Below are 26,005 nucleotides of genomic sequence, written 5' to 3'. Positions count from 1 at the left end.
TCTTAAATGCAATCTTTAATGAGCCCCAGGTAGGAACACCCTGGACATGAGCAAAGCCTCCCAGAAATGCCAGGTATTCCAGAGGATTTGTGTGTAGCAAGCCTGGCTTAACAGCCTGTGGGAGCCAGGGTGGTGCGGGTTTGAAATTCATTACAAAAGTGAGGCATATCCTCTGAAGCCAGGCTGGGAGGAGAGAAGGGCTCTCTCCCCATGCTAATGTGGTGCTGCTGCCCTCCCAGATCCTGCCCGTGTGGTGAACATGCCCCCCATCATCTACGTTCCCATCGGGATCCACGGGTACATCCGCTGCCCGGTGGAGGCGGAGCCGCCGGTCACGCTGGTCAAGTGGAACAAGGACGGGCGTCCCCTGCGAATCGAGAAGGTAACAGAGCCCCTGGGGAGGGGAGAGGGGGCCACAGAGGGGTTCGGACCCTCACGTCCTCAGCAAACACCAGTGAGCACCACCAGAAACCTGTGGGACCCTTTCTGTTGGGAGAGAAGAATCTCATGGATGGGATGACGCTGCTTTTCTTTATCAGCTGTGGACAGGGTTAATTCCAGTTCTTATATGGAGCCCACAGTGCCTATGGACATTCTGTGTCACCCACACCTGGTGCCTTCTTCCCCCTGAAGTCACCTCCTGATGGCCCCACTTTGTTTTTCTAATGGCAACTGGTGGTTAAAAGACCCTTTTAACAAATCTACATCTTCCCCTAATCATGGTTTGATAGTCTGAGCAAGGATATTAGCCATTAAATATTTAAAGAAAACACTCAATATTTTAAATTTTTTGCTTAAATATTAACGATTTGAAGTTTTAATTCCATTTAAAGCTGTTGCTGCTGTGGCCTCCTGGTCCTTGGTGCCCTAAGCTCTCCAGGTGGAGATGTCTTGCTGACTCCAGAACAAGTTTTATTTAGTGTTAGATTCTGATCTTAAATCTTTTGGGCTACATGAAGGAGCGTGGCTGTGCTTGGACAGGCTGATGTTGCCCAAGTTTCCTCTCTCTACTGTTGAGGAGATGCTTTGGTTGTTGGGAGTGGGATTGGGCATCTCCTGGAGGTGGGACAGCCACTCTGGGCGTGGGTGGGGGCTTGGCTGAGGGGGAAATAAGGAGCTGCGGTGGGTGTTGGCTAAGCGATCTCCCTGGTTCTCCCTGCTGCAGTATTCTGGCTGGAACCTGCTGGAAGACGGGTCGATCCGGATCGAGGAGGCCACTGAAGATGCTCTCGGCACTTACACCTGTGTGCCTTATAACGCCCTGGGTACGATGGGCCAGTCTCCCCCTGCCCGACTGGTACTGAAGGTAATCTTCTGCCAAAATCCCACGGGTTTGCTGGGAGCAGTGTCCTCCTGTGCCAGGAGCAGCTCCCCGGGCTGTGTGGGGAAGAGCAGAAGCTCTGGGGTGAGGGTGTGTCTGTGCTGTGGCTGGAGATGTGCTTCCCACCAGCACAGGCAAACCCCCAGGGCACCCTGTCTGGTGTAGCTGGAAATATCCTGCTGGAGAGGCAGCGTGGGTTTTGACACTGGACTGAGGTAGTTTGAGGAAACATCTCCCTGGAATGCCCCCTTTGCCAACAAAACACTTAGCCCTGCTGGCCCGGGCTTGGGTTCAGGAGGATTTTAATAAATGGATGATTTGAGCTCCACGTGCTCTGGCTGCGTGCGGTGCCTGGGGCTCGCTGAGCTCCCAGTGCAGTTCCCGGTGCAGCTGGGGTGGGAGCTGCTGCCTCTTCCCTCCCTGAACACGGAGTCCTGTGCCTGGGAGGGAGCTGTGGTGATTCATGGTGTCTCGCCGAGGTTCAGATGATAACGCTTTGTGTACCAGACACACACATCCGCCGGGGCGGCTGCCGGGGCGAGGAAATCAGGTTGATGGCTGATGTGATGTGGGTGGGTTTCTTCCTGTTTCGAGGAGGTAAAAAGCAAGATGCTGCTCAGCCTGGAGAAGAGAAGTTGTGTGGGGTTGTCAAAGCAGGCTTCCTGTGTCTGAGGGCACCTGCAAGGAAGCTGGAGAGGGATTCTTTGTCAGGAACTGTAGAGATGGGAGGTGGGGTAATGGGATCAAACTGAAAAAGGCAAAATTTAGGTTAGATATTAGGAGAGTGAGGGTGGTGAGGCCCTGGCACAGGTTGCCCAAAGAAGCTGTGGCTGCCCCATCTTTGGAAGTGTCCAAGGCCAGGTTGGAGCAATCTGTGATAGTGGAATGTGTCCCTGCCCATGGCAGAGAGTGGAATGGGATGAGCTTTAATGTACTTTCCAACCCAAACCATTCTGGGATTCCATGATTCTTTGCTCCAGTGTGGTGGCTCTTTGCAGAGAATCTCCCTCCAGGTGTGTAATTTGGCGTGCCACTGAGGCTCCTTAGCCCACATTCTCCACACAATTTTCCTTGCAATGCCTCAAGCTTACCCAGAATGGGGATTGGGTTGGTCTGGCAAAGGCTTGGTTTTGGTGATGGGAGTTTGGGCAGGCTGTCACTCCTTATTTTCCCTCGTTTGGCTGCAGGACCCCCCCTATTTCACGGTGCTACCAGGCTGGGAGTACAGACAGGAGGCAGGGAGGGAGCTGTTGATTCCTTGTGCTGCTGCCGGAGACCCCTTTCCCATCATCGCCTGGAGAAAGGTACCCGGCCTGCCAGACAAATCTGCAGTGCCTTTGGCTTTTGGTGAATATTGCAGACAGAGAAGCCACACTCTGTCCCGGTAAGAACAAACTGCAGGTACAGCTGCTTCGCTTTGGGCTGAGCCACTGCCGTCCTGTCCCGCAGGTGGGTGGGGGAAGCCCGGCTTGTGGCCGCCGAGTAATCCCGGGAAACCGACACGGCAGCATCCGCAAAGCTGAAACACTGCCCCCGCCCCGGCCCCTCCTCTGCCTCGCCAGCACTGCCCACAGGACACACTCCTCCTTGCCTGGCTCCCAGGTGTCACCAGCAGGACATGGCAGTCGTGGCAGTGCCGTTCCGCAGCACACACCTCCTGTGGAGGGAGGGGATGTGTCACCGCAGTACATCCAGGGGTCTCTTGGCTCTGGACCAGTCAGCAGCTGCTTTACTGCCCTGTGACTTCAAAGACCCTGGGAAGAAGCTGTTTTTATGATCCTGAATATAAAGACTGGATCCTGGATATAAAGACTTCAAGATGTCCCTTGTCATAGAGCAGGGTGTGGTGGCACAGCCTGGGAGCAGTGAGGGCTTTCCAGTCCTCCTGCAGCCTTCCCCTTGCTTCCCACCTTTACTGCTCCCAAAGGAAAGCCACTGTACAGGAGAGCTCCTGGGCTCTTTGTTGTGCTGTCAGGAGCTTCCCTCCAAGCCTCCCATGCCCTTCTTAGGGCTCTTGAGAGTGATCTGGGTCCCTCTGTCACCCAGTGGGACCATCCTCAATCCTTCTGTCTTGAGCTGATGGATCTCTGGGTCCCTTTTAGCAGCACGAGGAGCACCATGACTTGTACACATTGCAAGTGACCTGCCTAAAGCTTGTTGGCTGTTTAGTCTTTTTCTCCATCTTATTTTTCTTTCCATGCCCTCACCAGTCTCAGCCAGGTTTCTTTCCAATCTCACTTGTGCCTTCTGGTGGTCCTCCTCATTTTGTGACTCTGGGCTTATCTCCTCCAACTCCAGTTAGGGCTGGCTTGGGCTGGGCTCAGTTTGCCAGTGGCAGAAGCCAACCTCCTCCCTCCCCATCAGTTCACCAGTGCTGATCAGTCTCTTGAAGAACTCCTTGCCTTGCACTGGTAACCCAACGTGTCCTTGGGCTCCTCTGCTTCTTTGCATCAACCTGTGGGTCCTGGTGTTGATCAGCAGAATCCCCCACATGAAGAACAGCTGAAGAGGACTCAGGACAATGTGTGATTTACACAACTTTCGCTGATGGGCATAGATGAGTTGTTACAAGATCCATCTTTCCGCTCGGCTTGAGAGATTCCAGGCACCTCCACGCACGCCATCCTCCCACATCCCCACGGGGCCCTTGCTGCCCAGACCTCTGATGTAAAGGCTCCTGCCTCTCATCTGCAGCTAACTGAGGCTGAGGGGCAGTTTGGACATCTCCTGGGGGCCAGCCTATGCCTTCCCCATCCCGGGAGGGGGTTTGCTGGGATGGCCAGTGCCCGTTCTTGCAGCAGTTTCAGCTTTGGATGCCGGAGGTTGAGCCCTGGCGCGGGGCTCGGTGTCCGTGCGAGTGCCGTGGGGTTTCCCGCTTGTGTGTGAGTGCTGACAGCAGCCTCCTGACGCATGCCTCTCGCGTTGCCCCCCAGGTCCTCTCGGAAACGGGGGAACCGTCTGCCTTGCCACGACCGGAGAGACCGGATCCCCTGCCGGTGGCCGGCGGTGTCCCCTGGGCCGCGCAGGTAGCTTAGTGACCCCGCCGCCGCCTCGCCCTGCCCCACAACCCGCTGCTGAGTCGTGTTTTTTCTCTCTTTGCCTGGCCCCCCACCCTGCTCCTTGCCCAAGGTAGGGAAGCCCAGCAGGAGCAAGCACAACACGCTGCCCGGCGGGACCCTGCAGATCCGCTCCCTCGGCAAGGACGACCACGGCGAGTGGGAGTGTGTCGCCACCAACATCGTCGCAAGCATTACTGCCAGCACCCACCTGACCGTCGTAGGTACGGGCAGGGGGGGAAGGGGCCTGGGGAGAGCCCCCCAGGCAAGGCAGGAGGTGAACACAAAGAGAACTGTGGTGACAGGACAAGGGGGAGTGGCTTTAAACTGGGAGACAGGAGGTTTAGATGGGATATTGGGAAGAAATTCTTCCCTTTGAGGGTGGTGAGGCCCTGACACAGAAGCTGTGGCTGCCCTATCTCTGGAAGTCTTCAAGGTCATGTTGGACAGGGCTTGGAGCAACCTGGTCTGCTGGAAGGTGTCCCTGCCCATGTCAGGAGAGTTTGAGTAGATGTCCCTTCAAGTTCCTTCCAACCCAAACCTCTCTATGATTCTAAGAGCAGTGTCTCCTTTAAATGTTATTTCTGGTGGAGTTGCCTTTCTCGGTGCTGTTACTTTGGCCACCTGTCCTGCTGCCATTTCCAGCAGAAATGGCCTTGGCCATTGGCTTGGTGCAAGAGGAGTCCCCTTGGACTGTGGCTTGGGAGAAGACCCCTTCCAGCCGTGGTGCTGCTCCCCTCTAAGCTGTCCCCTCTCTCTGCAGGGACAAGCCCTCACGCCCCGACCAGCGTGCACGTAGTGGCCGCCATGACCTCAGCCAACGTCTCCTGGGAGCCCGGCTATGACGGTGGATACGAGCAGACTTTCTCAGTTTGGTACGGCCCTCTGTGAGTCATCCTGGCATGCTTTGCTCTCTGCTTCTTTTCCTTCCTAGCCGACCCGAGCTTCGAGCAGCCGGGGGGAGGAGGGTGGGGAGGGTGGTGTGCCCAGCTCTATGCCCGTGGGTCTTACAGGGCTGAGCTCCCTGGGGGCTCCTTGAAGAGATGGGTGGTGGTGGTGGTGGGGGGATCGTGCAGTTCCTGTATTTCCTCTTCCTTCTGTGCTGGCCGCTGCCTCCGTCTGCCCCAGCAGGTTTTACTCTGCTTGTGGTACACAGGAGATGCTTTGCATTCGTGTAGCTGTGCCTCTGGCATCTAATTTCAAGATAAACTGTTTATGAGGCTTAACAGTCAGGGAGAGGATGGAAAATGCAACCTTTAGAGAGTGTGTCCTGGAAGAGCTGTGACTAAGCAGAAATGTTCTCTCCTTGTTCTGTGGCTCCCTGGAGGTGGTTAAATCCCAGCTGAGATCATGAACAGACACTGTGAGATCCTGGCACTGGGGCTTTGCTCCCATAGCTCCTGTGCTCCCCAGGACCCAAGTGCATCCCACCTTCCTGCAGCAGGGCCAGGCTCAGCCCTGTGCTTTTCCTCTGGGCAGGGGAGGGAGAAATATAGCTGCAGCAAGGCTGGGGTTTACTTTGGGCCCTGCTGTTGTCATCTTCTTCTAAAGAATCATCCTTGGAAATGTGGAGGGGGTGATGTGTTCCCTTTCCAGGCTTGGGCTGGCATTCTTCAGCCTTTCCTCTCGCTCTCTCATTCTTTCCTTGCCTTAATTTGCCCTGATGGAGGCTGCTGATAGAGAGGAGAGAGGGAGACGCTGCCTGTAATGATTTCTGCTCTGCTCCTGCCTGGGGCTGGGCTGTCTGTCTGGAGATGGAAAGAAGGAATGGATTGAACAGAGAGGGGGAAAATGAGGGAGCAAGCTGAGCAGTGCAGACCTTGCTTTGATGAAAATGTCCTTGGGAAGGAGTGGTTAAACCTCTCTGCTCTGGCTGCATCAGCAGCTGCTGCTGCTCTTGCTCTGCAAGCTACTCTCGGATTCCTGCCTCCTTGTGGCTCTTCCAGACTCCACAGGGAGAGAGCAGCCAGCAGGGAAGGGTGTTTGCACTAAGCTTGCATTAAGGAATTCACAGGGAGCTGTGGGGACTTTGGATAGGGAGGCAGTGACCTGTTTTGCCCTGACCCTAGGGTGTGATCCCTAGGGTGCTGTTCCCTGGGCCCAGGGATCTGGGGCACAGCTGGCTCATGTTGTGCCGTCCAGAGTGCCATCCATGTGCTTTCCTCCCTGCTGTGGCTGTGGGATGCTCAAGCAAAACATGGCTCCATTTTCTCTGGATTCATGCTCCCCTCCTGCCTCTGCTGTTTTTGAGGCTGGAAATGCAAACCCCTCTCCCCAGGGTGGCCAGGGCCAGCACAGCATTCCAGCTGCACCACGTCCTCCCTCAGCAAGGGGGTTCTCCCAGTTCAGTGCTGCATTTACTCCCTGCTTTCCCCACCCTCAGCCCCTCTCTCCTGTGTCCCTGCCCACAGCAGTGCTGGAATGGAGGGATGTGAGGGCAGAGGGATTAAACCTGGCCGGGAAACCTGCCCAGGAGAGGGGCAGCCCTGCTGCCCTCCTGCCTCTGCCACGGTGGTGGGGGATGCTGGGATCTGCAGTCCCAGCTGGAGCTGCAGTGATCCAGAGGCTTTCCCTGGGTTTGGCAGAGGCACACAGCACATGCATGGCCATCCACTGACCTGCTCGTTTCCATGGCTTGCTGCTGCTTCTCTGCCTCACTTTCTGCTCCCTGGACAGCAGCAGTATTTCTCTTTCCTCCATCTTTTCCTACTGGGTGTATTCACCTGGCTGTGTGCTGGTAACTGCAGATGTGCCCTCTTACCTGTGCAGCACAGACCATCTGCACCAATCCTTCCCAAATTTTCCATGGACACCACCAAAACCTGCAGCTGAGGGCTCAGACTCCCTAAAACATCTTTCTAACACGAGCACCTGTACTTGCAGTATTGTAGTGGTGCAGTGGAGCTGCTTTGGAATGTGGGATCCTGGTGGGATTAATGGCTTGTGGAGGTGGCTGCATGCTCCTGGGTGGCACTGGGATAGCTCTGGGAACGTTTTTCACCCTGGGGTTGTGGTTAGACCCCAGCAGAAAGGTTCTGTCCTGCACTCCCTGCCAGTGCCTCTGCTGCTCTGCTGAACCCTGAGTGGTGCCCCAGGCGGTACTGGCAGCCCCCGACTTGTGCAAATGTGGCAGAGATGGGGATTTAGTTAAATGTCTCTCGTGGGATGACATGTACAGGGCTACAGCTGAGGGAGAACTTGGCTCTGGCTCAGGAGATGTCGAGTATAAATGGGAACAGGGCCTGTCTCCTGCGTCAGCCGTTGCCTTTGCAGCACTCACCAAAACGCTCCAGCTCCCACTTTTGCCCATGGGAATCTGGTGGAGATCACGTCAGAGCGGGGCTGTTGGCACTGCTGTTTTCCCTGACCCAGCTCAGGGCAGAGGGGAGAGCTCGTGGCAGTGCCCCTGAGAGCTGGTGGGACACCAGGGGATGGTGTCCTCTGCCAGCTCGTGGGTGGCAAGTGGCTGCCCCATGTCCATCCACATCACTGCTGTCAAACCAAACCATCGCTCGGGAAAGCTCCATTTTTGCATAAGAGGTTAATGCTGCCTCTTTGTCCTCCCTGTCAAAGACACCTTTCCCTGAGGATGCTCCCTTTTCTCTTGGCAGGATGAAGAGAGCCCAGTTTGGACCCCATGACTGGCTGTCTCTCCCTGTGCCAGCTGGTTCCAGCTGGCTGCTGGTGGATACCTTGGAACCAGAGACTGCCTACCAGTTCAGTGTCTTGGCTCAAAACAAGCTGGGCACCAGCTCCTTCAGTGAGGTGGTCACTGTGAACACTCTAGGTAGGTCCTCCTTGGGAACAGGGCAGGGTTGGGAAGGGGTCTGGGAGCTCTGTGGGGAGAAGGGGCCCTTTGCCTTCTCCATGTTTCCAGTCTGTTGGAGATGGAGATGAACCTCATCAGCAATAGTTTCCAGCCACGTAGGGGATAGTTTGCAGAGGGTCCTGGATGAAGCTTGCAGATTTTGCTGGATGCATGAGGCTCTGGAAGGCTTGTCCTGGGAGACAGCATGGGGGAGCTGTACTGTGCCAGTCACCTTTCAGATCTTCCTTAAGTTCAGCTGGGATCAGGAGGTATTAATAGAGCACGAGATCACTTGGTGCAGCTCAGAGCCTTTGGGCTCTCAGGTGGTGGTGGGAGGAAGCAGGAAGGCCTGGAGTCACGGCCTCATTAGCCCAATGCCTTTTGAAAATCCACTTTTCTATTTCTGTGATAAGAGACCAGACTCCCAAGATGTGCCCTAAACTCCTGGAATGTGGGAACAGCCACAGTGGTCCTTCTGCTGCTGCTGGGGGCACGGGTGGAAGAGGATCTCCTGTGCTTGCCCTGCCCCAACTCAGAGGTGTCCCTGTCCCTTCTGCTCTGTCCCCAGCATTCCCTGTAACAACTCCAGAGCCTCTGGTGTTGGTTACCCCACCGAGGTGCCTAACAGCCAACCGGACACAGCAAGGCGTCCTCCTGTCGTGGCTCCCTCCTGCCAACCACAGCTTCCCCATCGACCGCTACATCATGGAATTCCGCGTGGCGGAGAAGTGGGAGATCCTGGATGATGGCATCCCGGGCTCCGAGAGCGAGTTCTTTGCCAAGGACTTGTCCCAGGTGAGCAGGGGCTGGCTGCCCTCACCAAGCCCAACTCAATGATCTTTTCCAGCCTTTGTGGTTCTGTGATAATATTGCACCATCTGCTGCAGCTCTGGGGAAGTTTTGGAGTGGCACGATCAAGGAGCTGGGCAAGTGTTGGAAAAGATAGAACATTTTAATAATTTTAGTTAATGGTGTTAAGTAATCACAATCAATATACATATAAATAAATAGTGTGTTACTCTTCAATTACTCTTAGCGAGCATTTGTATAAAGTTGTTATAAGTTCCTTTTGTAGGAACACAGCTTGAGAAAATGAGACTTAAAAGTTTTGATAAAGTCACTCTGATATGCTTCAATGAACAAAGCCTGGGAGAGAAGGATACGTTGTTGAGGTTGGAATGTAGGATTTATGGACCACGAGGACATTTTGCAGAAACCAGAAGCTAAAGAGACTAACAAAGTCTCAGTATACATTAGAAAGTCCCTACTGGAGGAAAAAGATACTAAAAATATGCACTAATTAGCATAAGAAGCGAGAAATCAATAACCAATAGAGGATAGAATATGAATTAATGAAAGAGAATTGTGTAATTTAGAACCAACGAACAATAATTTTTGTTTGATGAAGATGTATAAATAGATTAAAATTTTTGTATCTGTGTCTGGGTGGAGGCCAGAATTTTGGTTGGCCACACAAAAAGGCCACACAACCCCTGGGCAAGGATAAAAGCCTGACTTGCTAACATTAAAAGGTGTTGTTAGAGGGTTTTGTGGGGATGTTGGAGGTTCTGGTAAGACGAGGCTGGAGGCTGTGTGGGGGCCCTGACAGGTGTGTTTGGTGTTGCAGGACACCTGGTACGAGTTCCGCGTGCTGGCGGTCATGCAAGATCTCATCAGCGAACCCAGCAACGTCGCTGGCGTGTCCAGCACAGGTGAGGGCTGGCTCCTCTCCTCCCCGCTGCTGTGGGGCTGTGAGCTGGGCTGAGGGAGGGGTGCAGGGCTGTCATGGGTGTGCTGAGCTGACCCCAGGCTGCCCCGATGGGAGCAGACGAGGACAAATCCCCGGAGCACCGCAGAGCTCAGCCCGCCCCGGCTCTGCGGTGAGCCTGGAGAACAAAGCTCCGAGCGGGCACTGGCGCAGCCGGGGAGCGGGAATGAAAGGTGGAGAGAGGGAAACGTAGCACTGCAGTGCAGAGTCCACAGGGAAGAGAGCTTTGCAAGCAGGGAGACCGCAACGTGCTGCAGTTGGTGCGTGTTCCCTCTGCACATGCAGCGCTGAGAATGCTCCTCGAGCCAGGGGCAGGCGGAGGAGAGTTGTGATGGCGCTGGGGAAGGTGAGGGCAGCAGGAAGGGATGGGGATGCGGCGAGCCCGGATTTTCTGGCTTTCGTGGAAAAGCCGGCTCGGCTGTGCTGCGATGCCGCGGTCTCTCTCTGCCCCCAAGTGGTGCCGATGTGGTGAGGAGAGCTTGCTGCAGACTCTCTGCTCGCTGCCCTTGCTCCTCACGCCCGGGTTTTCTGATGGGGTTTGGCAGGTTCCCGGCCCCAGGCAGCTGCTCTGCCAGGCTGAAAGCCCGGGCTCTGTGGGGGAATGCGCTGATGCTGGATATGGCACACGGCAGGAGCACCGAGGTGTGCAGGGTGCACATCTGCACGTGCCCACAGCTGAGGTCTGCTGGGGCTTCACACGTGCTCCTGGTTAGCAAAGGGTTTGCAGCCCAGTTTTCATTGGAATGCTGAAATGAAGCCCTGACAAAGAGGTTGAAATGCCATGTACTGCTGCAGCAGGTTATTCAGCCAGGAGGTGACTGCAGGTTTGCTGCAGCTTGTGTGTTTAGACATAAATGTGTATTTGTTTGGTGTGGAAGCTTCTTCCTTGGGTGTCCACCAGCTAACACAGAAAGGTTTATCAGGTTGGTTTGGGCAATCTCATCTAGATGAAGATGTCCCTGCTTATTGCAGTGGAGTTGGACTAGACAGCCTTAAACAGCCCTTTCCAACCCAAGCTATCCTATGATTCTGTGATCTGGTGTGAGATCACCAAATCCCTTGGCCCTGAAGCAGCGCTGATTGCTCTCCCTGGGCAGGCTGGCTTGGAAGCAGGGTCTTTACAGAGATTATCATTCCTGGAGACTATCATTGCCTCCACACTGTGGCAGCTCTCTGGGGAAGGCAGCAGGTGTAACAGTGAACTGTGTTTTTTCCCCAGATGTTTTTCCTCAGCCTGACCTGACGGACGAGGGCCTAGCCCGCCCGGTGCTGGCCGGCATCGTTGCCACCATCTGCTTCCTGGCTGCTGCCATCCTCTTCAGCACACTCGCTGCCTGCTTCGTCAACAAGCAACGCAAACGCAAGCTCAAGCGCAAGAAAGGTGAGTCCATTCCCAGTGTGCTTCCTCCCTCCTTCCTGTCTCCCCCTCGTTTCTGCCCCCTGGTTGTGTTGTGGTCGTAACCTTCTTCCCTGTCTGTCTCTTCTTCGTCCGTGCGCGTCCTCAGGTGAAGCCCTGACTTCCTCCCTCGGCTGTGCCTGAAAGCGCCCGTGGTCGGGAGCGGGAGAGGCAGGGTGGGTGAAGAGGCACCAGAGAAACTAGCCTGGGAATTCCGAGGGAGCTCTCCCACGTGGTGATAACTCCTAGAGCTGGGGGTTAGGCTGGGCTGTCCTCTGGGATGCAGATGGGTGGCACTGCTCACCTGCTCCAGGTTCCCCCTGGAGCTGGGCTCTCCAGCTTGCTCCCAGCCTGGAGTGGGCAGTGCTGGGCTAGAGAAGACCCCAAAGGAGACCCTGCTGCTCTGCTTCCCGAAAGCTGGGACTGCAGCCTCCATGCAGGAGTGGCTGGTAGGGAAAAGGGCGGCTGGGGAGCTGGAGAGGGCAGGGAAGTGGCTCCGTCTCCTCCAGCCTGTGGGGCTGTGACAGCAGGACTGGCAGGACCCTGTGACGGGAGCTGTTTGTTGTCAGCAACCATTAAAGCACTGGAGCAATGAAACCTTGGCCTCTTGTTGAGTGTCTTTTGTTGTCGTGATGTTGAGTGTGTCTTGTCTCTGTCGTGTTGCGCCTCCTCAGCGTTCTCTCTTCTTTCCCCTTTTTATTCTCTTCCAGACCCTCCTCTCTCGATAACCCACTGCAGGAAGAGTTTGGAGTCCCCGTAAGTATCTGTCTTAGCTGTGGCACCAGGCTGTGGGGTCTTCAAGGTGCCTCCCTCATACAGTGACTGCAAAGCTCAGATGGAAATGTCTCATCCTTATTTGGTTGCTCCTGATGAGTTGGTTTTGAGTGTTTCCTGAGCTTTTGGGAACACAGCAGTTCACAAGAGACAAATGGGCTTTGGAGCAGGAAGCACCAGGGACAAATGCAGCAAACTGAGCTAAGAGATGACCCTGCTGGATCTGTGAATGTTTTCCAAAGCTGGAGTTGGCTGATGGAACTCAATTCCACACCAATTGGAAGGGGCTCCTTAGGACAAGAACTAGCCTGCTGCATATGGAGTCCTTCCTGCCAGCTCAGTGTAGTTTTTGAGTCATTCTCTGTTGGCTCTTTTATTCCTGGGAAATTCATCTTTTCTCCTGAAGAGTTCCCTGCTGAAGCCTCTCTCCACATGTACCCAAAGGTGGTGGACTGTGGTGCTGCAGAAGCCACAGCTCCTTTCAGAGCCCGTCAAAAGTATGTGTAGCTGCAAATCAGCAGGAGCATCTTCCCGGTGGGAGTGCAAGAGTCTGGGATGTGGACACCTCATTCTTTGGCTCCTCGAAAAATGTTGGAAAATGTCCTGGTGCCGGTAGATCTGAATCTTACTTGTTTTCAGTTCATCCACTGCTCTGAAATAACCTGCACTGTCTGTTGGATCTGCTGTCTTTTGCCTCTCAATCCTCTTTGTCCTAGGCTCTCTGGATAGGGATGAGGGAACTATCCTGGTGCTCTCTGCCTTTTGAGGTGCTCATCCTAAAATCTGAGTGTTGATAATGGGAGAAAGAGTTGGTCTGAAATGATCCATCAGCATCTCCAAGTGAGATGCTGAGTTCTGTGGGAGGGAACATTTGCCTGATGTCCCTCTTCTCAGGGCCTTTCCTGGGCATGGATAGCTCAGATGGACATAGGAAAGCCCAGAAGGACTTGGAAGCGAGCTCTGGATATGTCTTTTTTCCCTGTGGGGCTGTGGAGCTTGTTGCAAGGTCTTGGTGGAGCTTGTTGTGAGGTGTTGGGGTGTTGGTGGAGCTTATTGCAAGGTGTTGGTGTGAGCTTTCAGCCCGAGTGTTCTGAGCTGCCCTCCCAAGGGGCAGGGATGTTGTGCACTGCTGCTGGTGAGACTCTGCCATCCTGGTTAGCCCCTGCCAATTTCTCCCAGAGGTTCCTCTTTTGAGAGCTGGTAGCACTTTGTTTCCTGGATCCAGAATTGTTCTTCTGGGCAGGAAGGACTCCTTTCCGCCCCAGGTGACCGTCCCCTCTCTCGGTTTTTCTCCCTGTGGTCCAGGTTGTCTTCCGGCAAGGTGAGTCCTGAGAGCATCCGCACGCTCCGTCCCCCCTCGGAGTCCTCTGACGACCAGGGCCCTCAGGCCAAGCGGATGCTGAGCCCCACCAAGGAGAAGGAGCTCTCCCTTTACAAGAAGACCAAACGAGCCATCAGCAGCAAGAAGTACAGCGTCTCCAAGGCGGAGGCCGAAGCTGAGGCCACCACTCCGATCGAGCTCATCAGCCGCGGGCCGGACGGACGCTTCGTCATGGACCCGGCGGAGATGGAGCCCTCCCTGAAGACACGGCGGATCGAGGGCTTCCCCTTCGTGGAGGAGACGGACATGTACCCCGAGTTCAGGCAGTCAGACGAGGAGAACGACGATCCCGTCGTCCCCACCTCCGTGACCGCCCTGAAAGCCCAGCTCACCCCTCTCTCCTCCAGCCAGGAGTCCTACCTTCAGCCACCAGCATACAGCCCCCGGTTCCACCGGGCGCTGGAGGGTCCCGGCGCCCTGCAGGCAACCGGCCAGGCCCGCCCGCCAGCCCCCCGGGCTTTCCACCACCAGTTTTACGGTTACCTCAGCAGCAGCAGCCCCGGGGAGGTGGACCCGCCGCCCTTCTACATGCCAGAAGTCAGCCCGCTGAGCTCAGTCATGTCCTCCCCACCGCTGCCCCCCGAGGGGCCCTTCGGACACCCCACCATCCCTGAGGAGAATGGGGAGAATGCCTCCAACAGCACGCTGCCCCTGGCCCAGACCCCCACGGGGGGCCGGTCCCCTGAGCCCTGGGGCAGGGCCGAGTTCCCCTTCGGCAGCCTGGAGCTGGCCCCTGCGCCGTTCCCCCACCAGCTCCAGCCCTGTGAGGCGGCCGAGGGCTCCCAGCCCGCGGGCTGCCTTCCTCGGGGGCCACCACCCTCCTCCCTCCAGGTGGTCCCCGCATCCTACTCGGGCATCCTGCCCCTGGAGGCACCAAAGAGCTGGACCGGCAAGTCACCGGGCAGGGGTCAATCCTCCGTGCCCACTACCACCAAGTGGCAGGACAAACCTATGCAACCCATGGGATGTCAAGGGCAGCTAAGACATACCAGCCAAGGTATGGGCATACCCGTGTTGCCTTACCACGAACCGTCCGAGCCCGGCGGCCCCAGCGGCACAAGCACATTCAGCCTGGACACCAGGTGGTACGAGCCCCAACCCCGACCTCGGCCCAGCCCTCGGCAGGTCAGGAGGGCTGAGCCCAGTTTACATCAGGTGGTGCTACAACCTTCAAGGCTTTCTCCTCTGACCCAAAGTCCCCTGAGCTCCCGCAACAGCTCCCCGGAGCTGACTGCCCGCGCCCGGCCCCGCCCGGGGCTCATCCAGCAGGCGGAGGTGTCGGAGATCACGCTGCAGCCGCCCACGGCTGTCAGCTTCTCCCGCAAATCCACGCCGTCCTCCACGGGATCTCCGGCGCCGAGCAGCCGTGGGGACAGCCCCAGCTTCCGACCGACCACCGCCTTCACTCCCGTGGGCACCGGCTTCTCCAACTCCCAGGGCTCCTCCCTGCCCGTGGACACCATGGATGTTTTTGGAGACATCCCTTCTCCAAGGAGGGCTGACGAGGAGATTCTCCAACCAGAGCCGACATCCACCACCACGGTAGCCGCCACAGGGTAAGTGCGTGAGCCCCGTGGTGACCCCCCCCAGCCCCTTCCTGGCTTCCCCCACCCTGCCTTACCCGCTCCCTCTGACTCCCTCCCTGCCATCACCATCCCAACTGGTAGGGTCTCTCTGGGCACGCTGCAGCATCCCTTTTGGAGACGGCGTCCCGCAGGCTTTGCTAGGCAGAGGCTGGTGCCATGGGCACGGGTTGCATGGCCGCCGCCCGAGAGCGCTGGGTTTTAGGCAGGCGACCTTCCCAGTCCCTTGGGAATCTGGGAGCGCCGTGACTCGGGCTACGGGCCATCTACCAGGTGTACAAAGACCTGGCTCGCGTAGGTAAGTGTCCTGGTGTCACTGGAGGTTGTTTCCTCTTCTAGCTGCTGGCTCTTGGCTTTCTTCGAACGTTAGGGCCGCCGCCGCTGCGCCTCTGTCTTCCTCCTCTTCCTTCCCGCGGAGTCTAGAGAGCTTTAATGCATGACAGAAACAGCTATCACGGTCACCGCCCCACCTGCAAAAGGGATGCTGCAGCCCCAGGACGCGGGCAGGGAGAGATCAAGGACTTAGCCACACCAGCAGCATGTCAGGAGAGGAGAAAAAATAAAAATAAACTAAGCCCAGCGGAGATCGGGAGGCTGCCGGCACGCTCAGATCCTGCCCTAAAGAGGGATGTGGCTGCACTAGACAGTAGCGGCTGGTTTTCCAGGTACCAGGGTTGCTCCAGGCAAAAGCGTCTCTCTCTCTCTCTCTTTCTCTCTCTCTATTTCTCCTCTTTCCTTCCGTCTTTCACAGCACCTTAGACCCCGTAGCCGTGCTTTCGTCCCATCCTTTCGTCTTGCTTCATTCTGGCTTCTTGTCTGGTGGGGTCGAGCCCCCTCCTCCGGCTTGTGGCAGAGAGGAGTTGGGGGCCGGGGCTCCGGGCCCCGCGGAGCCGGCGCGGTCGGAGGCGTTCGGAGGAGAGGCTGTGTTCTGGGGAGGGGGGAGGCAGCGTTTCACCCCACAGTGCCCTCCGCATTTCACTCCCGCCCTCTGGTACCTGGAAGCGTTTTGGCCTTAGCAAATCCCTCCGGCACTGAACGGAAGGAAGGAGGGCTCAGGGGAGAGAGGATGGGGAGGGAGAGCAGGATGAGCCTGAAATGACTTCTGTGTGCCTCTGGAAAACCCAGCTACGGAGCGATGCAGTCAGGGATGTAGTCACAGGTCCATGTGTCTAGCAGGGCATGCCAAGGAGAGCCAGCTCCAGGACAGAGCCGTGTTAGAGCAGCACTGTTGTCCGTGCTTTTATGCAGTGTATCCATTCGCTTTGTTGATTATCGTTTTGTTTCTTCTTTTCCTTTCTCTTCTGTTTCTTTCCCCCTTTCTTCTCCAGCCTTGTTTCGTTTGTGTTTCAGTTTGGTTTCTTTCCCTCCTTTTTCCTTTGGAGTTGTTGACGTGCTGATGTGTTGCGGAGCTCGGCTCCTTGCGGGTGTTGATAACTGCTTTGTTTTTGATTAATCTCAGCTATCTGGGCAGTGTTGTCGAGACAAGCTTCTCCTCAGCTCAATAGGTAAGGGTGATCCATGTCCGAAAGGATGGTGTGGGTGCTGTGGAGGGTGGCTGGGAGCGGGGCATGACAGGGGACACGGAAGGGGCTTTTCCAATACCATCTCTTCCTTTAAAGGGGAATAAGGAATGTGAAAACACTAGGAAACACCTCTGGACGCACAGTCTCTGTGGCTTTTGTGTTTCCCCTCCCAGCAGCACACGCTGCTCCCCTGCCTTCGGGGCTGGGGTTTGGGATGAGCCGAGCTGCCGTCTCCCTGGGCCACCCTTCCTTTCTTGGGAGGTGGTGACACACGTGGCACTTTTGGCCCTGGCAGGGTGCACGAGGCTTGTGTGGTGTTAGGGAGGTGTGTGTTGAGGTGGGGTTGTCCTGGATGATCCAAACCAGGAGGAACCCACAGCCACCCCCTCGAGCCAGGAAAAACAGCCACCTCTGGAGCTGCCAGCTGCAGACAGCATGCTCAGAGCGAGCTCCAAAAATCAGTCTCCAGCTGCAGTCCAGCACGTGGAGAATTTTGTTTCCAGCAGTATCTGGATTTGTTTTCTTTTTTCCAAGTCTCCTCAATCACAGAAAATGGGAAAGGTCTTTCTCCCAAGATGGATTGTATGCTTGGCAGCAGCAGAACTATGGTCTCAAGCTGCCAGAAAGGTATTTTTTTCCTTCCCATCACAGCTGTAGTCATGGGAAAATCCTTCCATACCTGAAATTCTCCTTGGAGAAATCTTTGACTTCTTCTGACCCAGCTGTAATTAATCTGCCCTAAGCAGATCTTGAAAGACTTCCAAAAAAATTCCTCCTGGGCTGTCTTCATGGGGCTGGTTTCCTAGATAGCCATGGGCATTTCTGGAACTGGGATGGAGTAATCTGGAGATGGTTTTCAGACCTTAGAAGCAGAAGAATATCACGAAAGCTGCCAAATCCAGATGGGATAATAGTAATTTGTGAGCCAGGGGATTGGCAGCACTGACCTGTTTGGCCATCAGCCAGGCTGGTTGTGAAAGCAGAGATGAGATTATAGATGGGCCTGTTTCTAAGGGCATGGCCATACCCAAACTTCCTTAGGACAGGTCTTACAAAAGGTTAAGCTTTGCTGCCTTGGTTGGGAAGAGTCAAGGTCCTGGCTGATTCTCTCCAGCAGCCTGAGAAGCCTTGTTGGGCTGGCAAAGAGCCTCATGAGAGAGAGGTGGGATGCCTAGAGAAATCAGGCAGATGTTTCCAGGAGAGGGGAATTCCTCCAGCTAACCTGAAGGGTTGTCCTGGGGTGGGGAGAGCAGGACTGGCAAGGAGGGGGTGTTGGATGTGTGTGCTCTATGGAGGAGCCATCCTCTTGACATGACAAAACCCATCCTGTTTGAGCCTCCAAATCTCTTGAGCACTTGGCTGCCTTCTCCTTCTGTTTTTCCTTGCTGATCCCAGAGCGGGGCATCCTATGAGGAGCAAAGCTGGCACCAAGCCTTGGTGAGATCTGGGCTGTGCCAGGCTTTTTGGGAAATGGGGAAGCCCTCAGAGAGGATGTGGCTGTTTGTTCTTGCTCTGTGGCACTTCCCTGCTCTGGCAGCATTAGGGACACAAGCAGACATGGCTTTAGCACAGCAGAGGTGAGTCCAGACTCGTGTCTGAGTTTGGTGTGGCTCTTGCCCAGATCCTGGCTGGCTCCAGTGCTGGCTGCCGTGGGCTGATGGATTTTGAGGAGCAGGGTGACACTGCCCAGCAGGGTGAGAGTGGCTGTGTGTCCTACTCCAGGATGCTGCTGGGAGCTGCAGTCACAGGGGCAACTCCAGAGTCATTATCCCCAGAAAGGGGAAACCAGAAGAATAAATCTCACTTCAATAAGCGAGGAATCCCGTAGAGAGCCCAGCCGAGTAATTTCTTGATGATTTGGGGGTCATAAAATTGTCAGTGCATGCAGAGCACAGGGATTTTATACCAGACCAGCCAGATTTCTCTATTGCAACATTAGAAGCTGAGAGGAGAAGGAGAGGCAGCATATGAGCCCCCTGCTGCAGCATGGTGGCTTTTGCTAGGTGAAGCTCAGGTAGTTTTTATGGACAGGCAGGGATAAATGATGCAGTAACTGAGGCAGCACGAGGAGTTCTCCCACCATCTTCTCTCAGGATGCAGCACGCTTCTTGGAACAGGGAAAAGGGGGCTGTTGTCTCCCTGCAGAGGGAAACCCAAAAACCACAGACAAGGCACCAAGCTCCCCTGCCCCTCGGCATGGCAGCCTGCCCTGGATGGCCTCCCCAGGCCCCCCTTGCCAGGGCAGCACTGCCAGTGCTGGGAGCTGGGGGGCTTGGCAGTGGCGTAGCGTTGAGTGACCAAGGGACGTCGGCGCCAGGCGTGTGGGAGGAGCAGCAGCCCTCGCTCCCCGCTTGAAAGAAAACAGGTTCCCCTTTAAAGACTGTCCATGTGCTGATCCTCTGCATGTGTTCCATGCCTCCTTCCGCTTGGAGAAGTTGTGAGTCCGCTTGTCTGAGTGCGTTTTTCTTTTCTTTCTTTATTATTATTATTATTATTGTTACTTTATTTTTCTTTTCAGTCTCTTTAATTTCCTTATATATTTTCTCACTCCTGTTTTTCATTTATCTTCCTCTCTCCCCTCCCTTTCCCCATGACTGTATCCCCCTCTTCCTGTCCAGCCCAGCCCCGTTTCCCTCGCCTTCTCTCCTCTCTGTCAGCATGGTGGTGAAGTCCGTTGTGTAGATGAGTTGTGGTGTCTGCAGACCTGTAGAAGGGCACCCCTTCTCTGGTGTGCTCCCTGCTGTGACCAGCCCCTTCCTCCCTCCCTCCTGGTGGTGCCTTGGCAGCAGCAGCAGCCCTGGCCTGGGGCTGTCACCGCGGTGTTTCTCTGGCACCTCTTGTGCTGAAGGATCCCAACCATTCCGGGATGGAGGCAGCAGCCTCGGAGCAGAGTGGGAATTCTGACTTGCAGGAGCCTCGTGTAGGAGAACTGAGCTCTTCATGTGAGGAGGATGAAGGGTTGAAGGACACAGTGGGCTCCTTTCAAGTGGATACTCTACTTTATCCAAGTGGATGCTCTAACATGCCCAAACTATTCCTGGATGTCAATGTCTTGGCTCGAGGAGAGGAGGAGACAGGGAGGGTGTGTTGAGATCTCCATGAGGTTAAATATATATAAATATATATATAATATCCTTGAATCTCCTGGACCCTTCCTTTATATGGGTTCCCTTTCTGAATGGATGATTTCAGGGGTCTTCTCATATCTTTGCTTCGTACATGGAAGGACATTTGAAGAAGAGCAGCTGTGATGTGTGTTGGGCTGGATACTTCTCCTTTACTTCCTTTTCCTGTCCTGGGACTCTTGGAGGTCCTTCAGTACCTTTGTGGCCTCTCCAGTACCTTCCAGTCCATGCAGTCCAGACACTTGCTCATGCAGAAGGGTTTTCCTTTGAAGACTTGAGGAAAACTGCTGCTCCAGGTGTTGGTGGTTCCTCGCAGAAGGTGCCAGGAGTTCACGTGGGCTTCTCAAAGCTCCTTTGCTTGGCTCTATGCTGAAGTTTCCAGAAGAAGTTCGCCCACCTCCCTGAACATCTCATCTGTTGGTATTCAAGAGCTCCTTCATGCGTGGGCAGCTGCCCAATATGTGAACTCTGGGGGCAGGAAGAGGCTTTTGGCTGAGCTTAAAATGAAAATTAATTTGGAAGAATTGGCGCCCTTTGAAGAGATAAAGGGTGGGTAGAGCAGATAAAATTTGGCTGCTGAGTAGCATCATTTTGTCCTCTGTATCTCTGCCTTGCCAGAGGTCAGACACTATTTATGGTGACACATGGGTTCAGTGCACTCACTGTTTATGTTTGTGTGTATAAATACGAGTTCAATTACGGAGAACTAGTGGAAATGAGCTTCAGGCAATTTCCTCATAATCCCTCATGTAAATCTGTTTAATTTTGTCAGCATGCCACGACAGCTTCTTCTTAGAAAGAAAAAAGAGTGGAAAGAGCATGAGACTTTTACAGGCTGAGCTTTAATAATAGTGGTAAAAGCTGTCTGGGTGGTGGGAAGAGGTGGTAGAAGGCAGGTGCTGGTGGGCAGGATGGTGGCAGGATCACCAAGCTCAGTGCTGTCCAGGGCTTGGCACACCTGAACTCTGTGTGTGATATAGCTGGAGCAGCTGAAGTCACCATTAGCCAAGTACCTGCAGGAAAGCAACTCATGTGCACCCCACAGAATGTTGGCTATAAGTGGGAAAAGCCTGTCATTGGCCATTCAAGCAGGAATTGCTGCGGGGAATGCCATGTTGTGACCTGTGGGTCACTGTGGTCCTACCTTCAGCCAGCATGGTTGAAGCTCAGTTGGTTCAGCTCAGAGGGTAGAGCTGCTGCTGGCAGCAGCTCTCACAAGAGGCTGATTGCACTTGGGAAGGCGTTTGAGCTCTGCAAATGTAAACGTTGTCTTCTGGATGAGGAAAAGCTTGGATCCAGCCAGCGGGACTCCCAGCATGTCTAATGAGCTGCTTCATCTTTGGCTGATGTGTTGCTCTGCTGGGAGCTGGAACAGAGGCTCTCCAGGAACTCTCCACACCCTGACGTCTCTGTTGCGTTGGAAAACATGAAAAGGAGCTTTTCTGTGCCCAGTGTTTGGGTTTCTGTTGCGTCTGCTGCGCCTCAGCTGCTTCTTCACCTTGCACTGCACTTCCCCGGGTGCTCTCCAATGCTGCCAGCAAAACTGAGAAGCTTCACAATCACACTCATCTTCAAAAAAACCCAAAAACCCTTCTGCTCCCCAAGGGGAAAAATCTCCCAGGAGCTCCTTGCCTGTGCGCTCCAGCTGAAATTTCAACGCTCTGGAGACCCCTGGGATGTCGGATGGGAAGCACTGCTGTCACACTGTGCTCTGCACACGCGGGGACCTGTGGGGGAAAGCCTGCAGGGTGTCTTCAGTGCCAGCCAGGCTCTGCCTGGACCCCAGGAGAGATGAGGAGCTCCAGACTCTCCGTGGGTGGGTGTACTCTGGTACCAGAGCTTGGGAGTGCAGGGTCTGTGTTCCAGCCCGTGTCCTCGCCCCTTCCTTACTGCTCCTGCCAGCAGCCATGGTGTTTTTGCAATGCTGGATGGGGCACACCTTGCTGACAGACAGGGGGACATCATCCTCAGTGGTTCTGTGCCCCAGCAGGAGTCTGAAAGCACTGATGTTGCCTCTTGCAGCCAGCTGAGGTGATTCCTCCTGCCCTCCTGCTGTCCGTGGCTTGCGGGGTTTGCTGATGGCTGCCCTGGTCACAGCGGAGCTGCCATCAGCACTGTCCTCTGTGTGGCTCCTGTGACAAGCTTTGGTTGCTGACCTCTGGTGACCAAGTTGTCAGAGCAGAAGAGAGTCATCTCCTCTGAAGGGTGCTGGCAGGCTGGTTTAAATCTCCTTTCCTCACTGGAGCCTGGCTTAAAGTGTGGGTTTTATCTCAGTGAAAGGTGCTTTGTGGAGGCTTCCCGTCTTCTCTGGACACCTTGTCTGCAAGTGGCTTGGGTTTATCCCAGATGGCCTCAGACTTCTTCTGTGGCATTAGGAGTTGGTGACTCTTGGAGGGTCATGGAAGTAAAATGGAGAAGGGGGAAGGAGATGGGAAAGCAGCAAGAAGGGGGGATGCTGTGATGTGTTTTAGATAAGAGCTGGACTGCCCGCTCTCCTAAGGAAAAGGTTTTCCTCTAATGCTCTGCTCTCTACAGCAGTCGTGCTTTCCAGGCCTTGGATGGGAAAAACAGGTACAGTGAAGGAAATAAAACAAAAAATCTCTTTGCAAAGGGGAAGATCCTACACCTTGAGCTGGTTCCTGTAGAAGAGTTCCCCAGGGGGTACAGCTGATAAACTATCCCTTGCACCTGCTGGCTCTCCTGCAGGAAGCACCCCTTTGCAAATGTCCTTCTTGTCCTTGCAATAAAACCTTGTCAGTGTTCCATTTCCAGCTCCCAGCCTCTCGCTGTTCCAGGAGCAGATGCTCCTGTACTGTTGCGTTTCTGTTGTCGCTTCTCACAGGGACCTGGGAATGAGGTACCTCTCCCGGCTCTGTTGGTGTGTGCCCTTGGTGTCCCTGTCTGTCGTGTGGCCCCTGGTTTTTCTGGCTGTGGGAGCAGGGCCAGCAGGATCCTGCCTCCCTGCTGTTTGTGGCGCAGGTGTTGTCCACCCCGGGTAGCTCATGGTGCCCGTCTCGATGCTGCCGTGCTGCTTCTGCCTATCTCTTTCTCTTCTCTCTCCATCACAAGGGGTACCCTATCACTTCCCAGAAATGCCTTATCGGACATAGGATCTGCCCCGTCCTGTTTTGTCTAGCAGTGTTGGCATGGCAGGCAGGTGAGCTGGGGGTGCCCATGTTGGATGTGGCACCGGCCGGGTCGCGGTGCCACTCAGAAACCTGGAGGAGACGTAGGGGCACAGCGGGGACGCCTCACTTCCTCCATCCCGCGCTCTGGCACACCTGGCTGGCCCTGCTCCCTCGGCCCTGGGTTTCTCACCTCTTCCTTTTCCACGGCAGAGCCAGCTGGGATCGGCCGATCCCCCACCGGGGACGTCCAGAGGCCCGAGCGTGGCCGGGAGCCGCTGATGGCGCGTGTCTGCTTTTCCTTCCTAGAAAACGTCCATCTCCGCCCGGGGACGCTGCTGCACCTGAGAGGCTCGAAGCTCTGAAATACCAGCGGATAAAGAAGCCCAAAAAGTCATCCAAGGGCTCCTCGAAATCCAGAAAACAACCCAGTGAGTGCGAGGACCCCACGGTCCCCAACAGCATACCCTGTGTCCTGCTGTGAGCAGAGCTTGGGCAGATCCCTGCCAGCTCCAGCGCTGGGGTTCTCCGAGCCCGTTCCTGGATGCTGCCCTTGTTCCCTGCCTCCCAAAGGGATGTCTCCCCGGGCTGCTTGCCTGCAGGTTGTCCCTCCTTTGCTCCTCCAAACTGAGTCCTTTCCATGCATCTCCCATATTTAGTAATTTGTTTGGATTTTGAGTGTTAATTTCATTTTCCCTGATGCCCAGCATTTTCCCTTCTTGCCACACTGCGTGTTCAGGGCCAGGCTTGCTGTCACCTCCCTTTTTCAGCAAGCAAAGCGCTCTGCTCTGCCTGCTGCTGGCTCCAGTCCCATCTGCCTTCTCTCCCCCCTTCCCAGATGGCTCTGCCTCCCAGGTTCAGCACCCTCCCAGCTCTCAGGTACTGTCACCTGACGAAGCTGTCTGCCTCCGCAAGAAGAAGAGACACCCTCGTCAGGATCCCTTCGCCCGGCTCTCAGCGCTGAAGGACGACCTCTGCCACCGGCAGCTCCCTGAAGACCAGACAGCCATTCTCAACAGCGTGGACCACGATGACACCAGTGGACACGCCACCCTGCTCTAGCCTAGCGCCGGTCCCAGGAGGTTGAACAGGAGCGGTGGAGGGAGCTGGTGTCACACCATGGGGGGATGGAGGTGATGGGAAAGAGGGGGGGACATCCCTAAGCTGTCACCTCTCTGAGGGGTTTGGTGGCTCACGGCGGGGACGAGCTGGGGGGACCCGGGGATGCTTTGGGGAGAATGCTTTGGGCTGAGTGTTCCTCAAATCCACTTCTGCCCCACCCCAAACAGTTTGGGTGGGGTGGGAAGGGGGTGTCGCTCCTCGGTTTTGGAAAAGATCTCTAGGCTTCAAAGGCATGGATGGAGCTTTTGACATCTGCGTCGGCAGCGCGCGTTTAGGGGGAAAGTGTGGGATTGAGCAGCTGGCCCTCAATCGCCAGAAGAAGTTGAATGACACAGGGTGTAATTAAGTGACAAGAACCTAACAACCCAGGCGGGAACTGGTAATCCCATGAATCTGATTATGATAAACACATGACCAAATAATTCCAGGAAAGCTGTAATTGTGAAAATCTCCCTGCCTCCCCCTTCCCAGCCTCCTTTGACGTGAAGGTAACAGCAGCAAAACCACCCGTGACATCTTTCCTTACCTATCTCTGAAAGGGAAAAGCCAGAAAGACCCCGAGCCTTCAAATCAATGTGAGAAATCACCATTTATCTGTGTGCAAATGCACTCGAGCCTCGGTAACGTGTGCTTGCTGCCGTGCGAGCGCGCAGGTGCGGGGCTGATGAGATCTGAGGGCGTTTCCCCCTCCAGGTGTGGCGTGTGCCAGCTTTGATGAGGGTGGGTTTGATTAATTCTGCCCGACACTCTGTGTATCTCAGGCAAATGTTCTTCAGCGCCGCGTGGTGATGTGATTTCTTACTGTGTGATGTTTAATCCCTACCGATAACCGCAAAGCGGGGAGACGCGGGCGTGCGAGCGAGCGGGGTTTGGCTGCCTGGTCCCCAAAGCCTCCGTCGGCAGGTGCTGAGCCCCAGGGAGAGCATCTGGAAGTGCCCAGCTCTGCGGATGGACGTGGATGGCTCCGTGCAAAGCTAAGCCCAGCGTTTCGCGACAGCTTAAAATATGTTGCTGCTGGTTTCACCATTTTTCCCTTTTTCCTTCCTGCTCCAGCCCGGATGTGTTGGCTGTGACACGTGCCAGGGTTGTGTGCCTCCCTTTGCTCCCTGTTCCCCTCAGTAATGCTGTTCTAACCCTTCACCAGAATGTATTTCCTCTTCAGAATGGGGTAGGTTTGGTGGCTGGTGGTTTTCTGGATTGCATAGGCCTTTTTTTTGGTTTGTTTTTAGCAGGCAAGGTGTAACCCGAGAACAGCCGGGCTCACTTTCCTGCTCTGCCTCCACTCTCTGACTGCGTGGCCTTGGGCAAGTCACTTGACCTCTCTGTGCCTCAGTTCTCCCATCTGTAAAATGGGGATAAGTCATATTTGAGCACTTTGGGCAAGCACTTGGTGGCCTACAGACTGCAAGTGCTATGTAAATGCTTAGTGCTAATATCAAGCAATCCCTACCTTTAAAATATTTAGAGTTGATTCTTTTTTTTTTTTGCTTGAAGTGGTAAAATCAACCACTGCATCCAGGTTTGCACAGTTCTTCCTCTGTGGTAAAGTGCTAAACCCTCCAGCCTGCCTGGGAATAAAACACCGAGTGTTTCATGTAGATATTCTTGCTTTGAGTGGATTCAGGCTGTAGAAAAAGTGTCAGGAGAGCTGGAGAGCCTGCAGGCATGTTTTTAGCCCCAGGCTCTCTATTTGCATATGAAACTTTTGTTTATTCCCAGGTAGAATTGCCAAGAGATTCTCTGCAATCTCGCCTTTAATTCTGCTTTGCCTTGGTTTTTGCTCTTGCTGCTGGTTGAACCTCCAAGGGCTGAGATGTTTGGAGGAAGACGTGAGCTCTCGGTTGTGATCTGGCTCTCTGACCATGCCACGCTTTTAGGTCAGAGCCTGTTGATTGCTCTGCCTCCACATACCTGGTTTTAGAGGTTGTGCTTCCTTTCCCAGCAGGATGCTCGGGAACCTGTGGCCACCAAAAGCAGAGCACCGTGTCTTTTCCAATCTCCAGGCCCTAAGTAAGGTTTGAAC

General features: G+C 55.0%; 1 protein-coding gene across 1 annotated transcript in view; it reads left to right on the top strand.

Annotated features, from left to right (window-relative positions):
- The window catches only part of IGSF9B (immunoglobulin superfamily member 9B), a 32,570-nt gene extending 8,573 nt beyond the window's left edge, over nucleotides 1-23,997 (top strand). Inside the window, exons 8-21 of the mRNA XM_059867001.1 lie at nucleotides 240-382; nucleotides 1,166-1,306; nucleotides 2,509-2,625; nucleotides 4,255-4,347; nucleotides 4,451-4,601; nucleotides 5,141-5,252; nucleotides 7,989-8,164; nucleotides 8,754-8,980; nucleotides 9,813-9,897; nucleotides 11,173-11,334; nucleotides 12,060-12,105; nucleotides 13,429-15,060; nucleotides 23,170-23,291; nucleotides 23,699-23,997. Coding sequence (XP_059722984.1) covers nucleotides 240-382; nucleotides 1,166-1,306; nucleotides 2,509-2,625; nucleotides 4,255-4,347; nucleotides 4,451-4,601; nucleotides 5,141-5,252; nucleotides 7,989-8,164; nucleotides 8,754-8,980; nucleotides 9,813-9,897; nucleotides 11,173-11,334; nucleotides 12,060-12,105; nucleotides 13,429-15,060; nucleotides 23,170-23,291; nucleotides 23,699-23,922 — 3,431 coding nt within the window. The 3' untranslated portion in view covers nucleotides 23,923-23,997. The remainder of the gene's footprint in view (nucleotides 1-239; nucleotides 383-1,165; nucleotides 1,307-2,508; nucleotides 2,626-4,254; nucleotides 4,348-4,450; nucleotides 4,602-5,140; nucleotides 5,253-7,988; nucleotides 8,165-8,753; nucleotides 8,981-9,812; nucleotides 9,898-11,172; nucleotides 11,335-12,059; nucleotides 12,106-13,428; nucleotides 15,061-23,169; nucleotides 23,292-23,698) is intronic.
- Nucleotides 23,998-26,005: the final 2,008 nt, after the last annotated feature.

Source organism: Haemorhous mexicanus, chromosome 24 (assembly GCF_027477595.1).
Source record: "Haemorhous mexicanus isolate bHaeMex1 chromosome 24, bHaeMex1.pri, whole genome shotgun sequence".
Classification (NCBI taxonomy): domain Eukaryota; kingdom Metazoa; phylum Chordata; class Aves; order Passeriformes; family Fringillidae; genus Haemorhous; species Haemorhous mexicanus.
The sequence above is the reverse complement of the archived record's forward strand: the minus strand, read 5'-3'. Positions and strand labels throughout refer to the sequence as shown.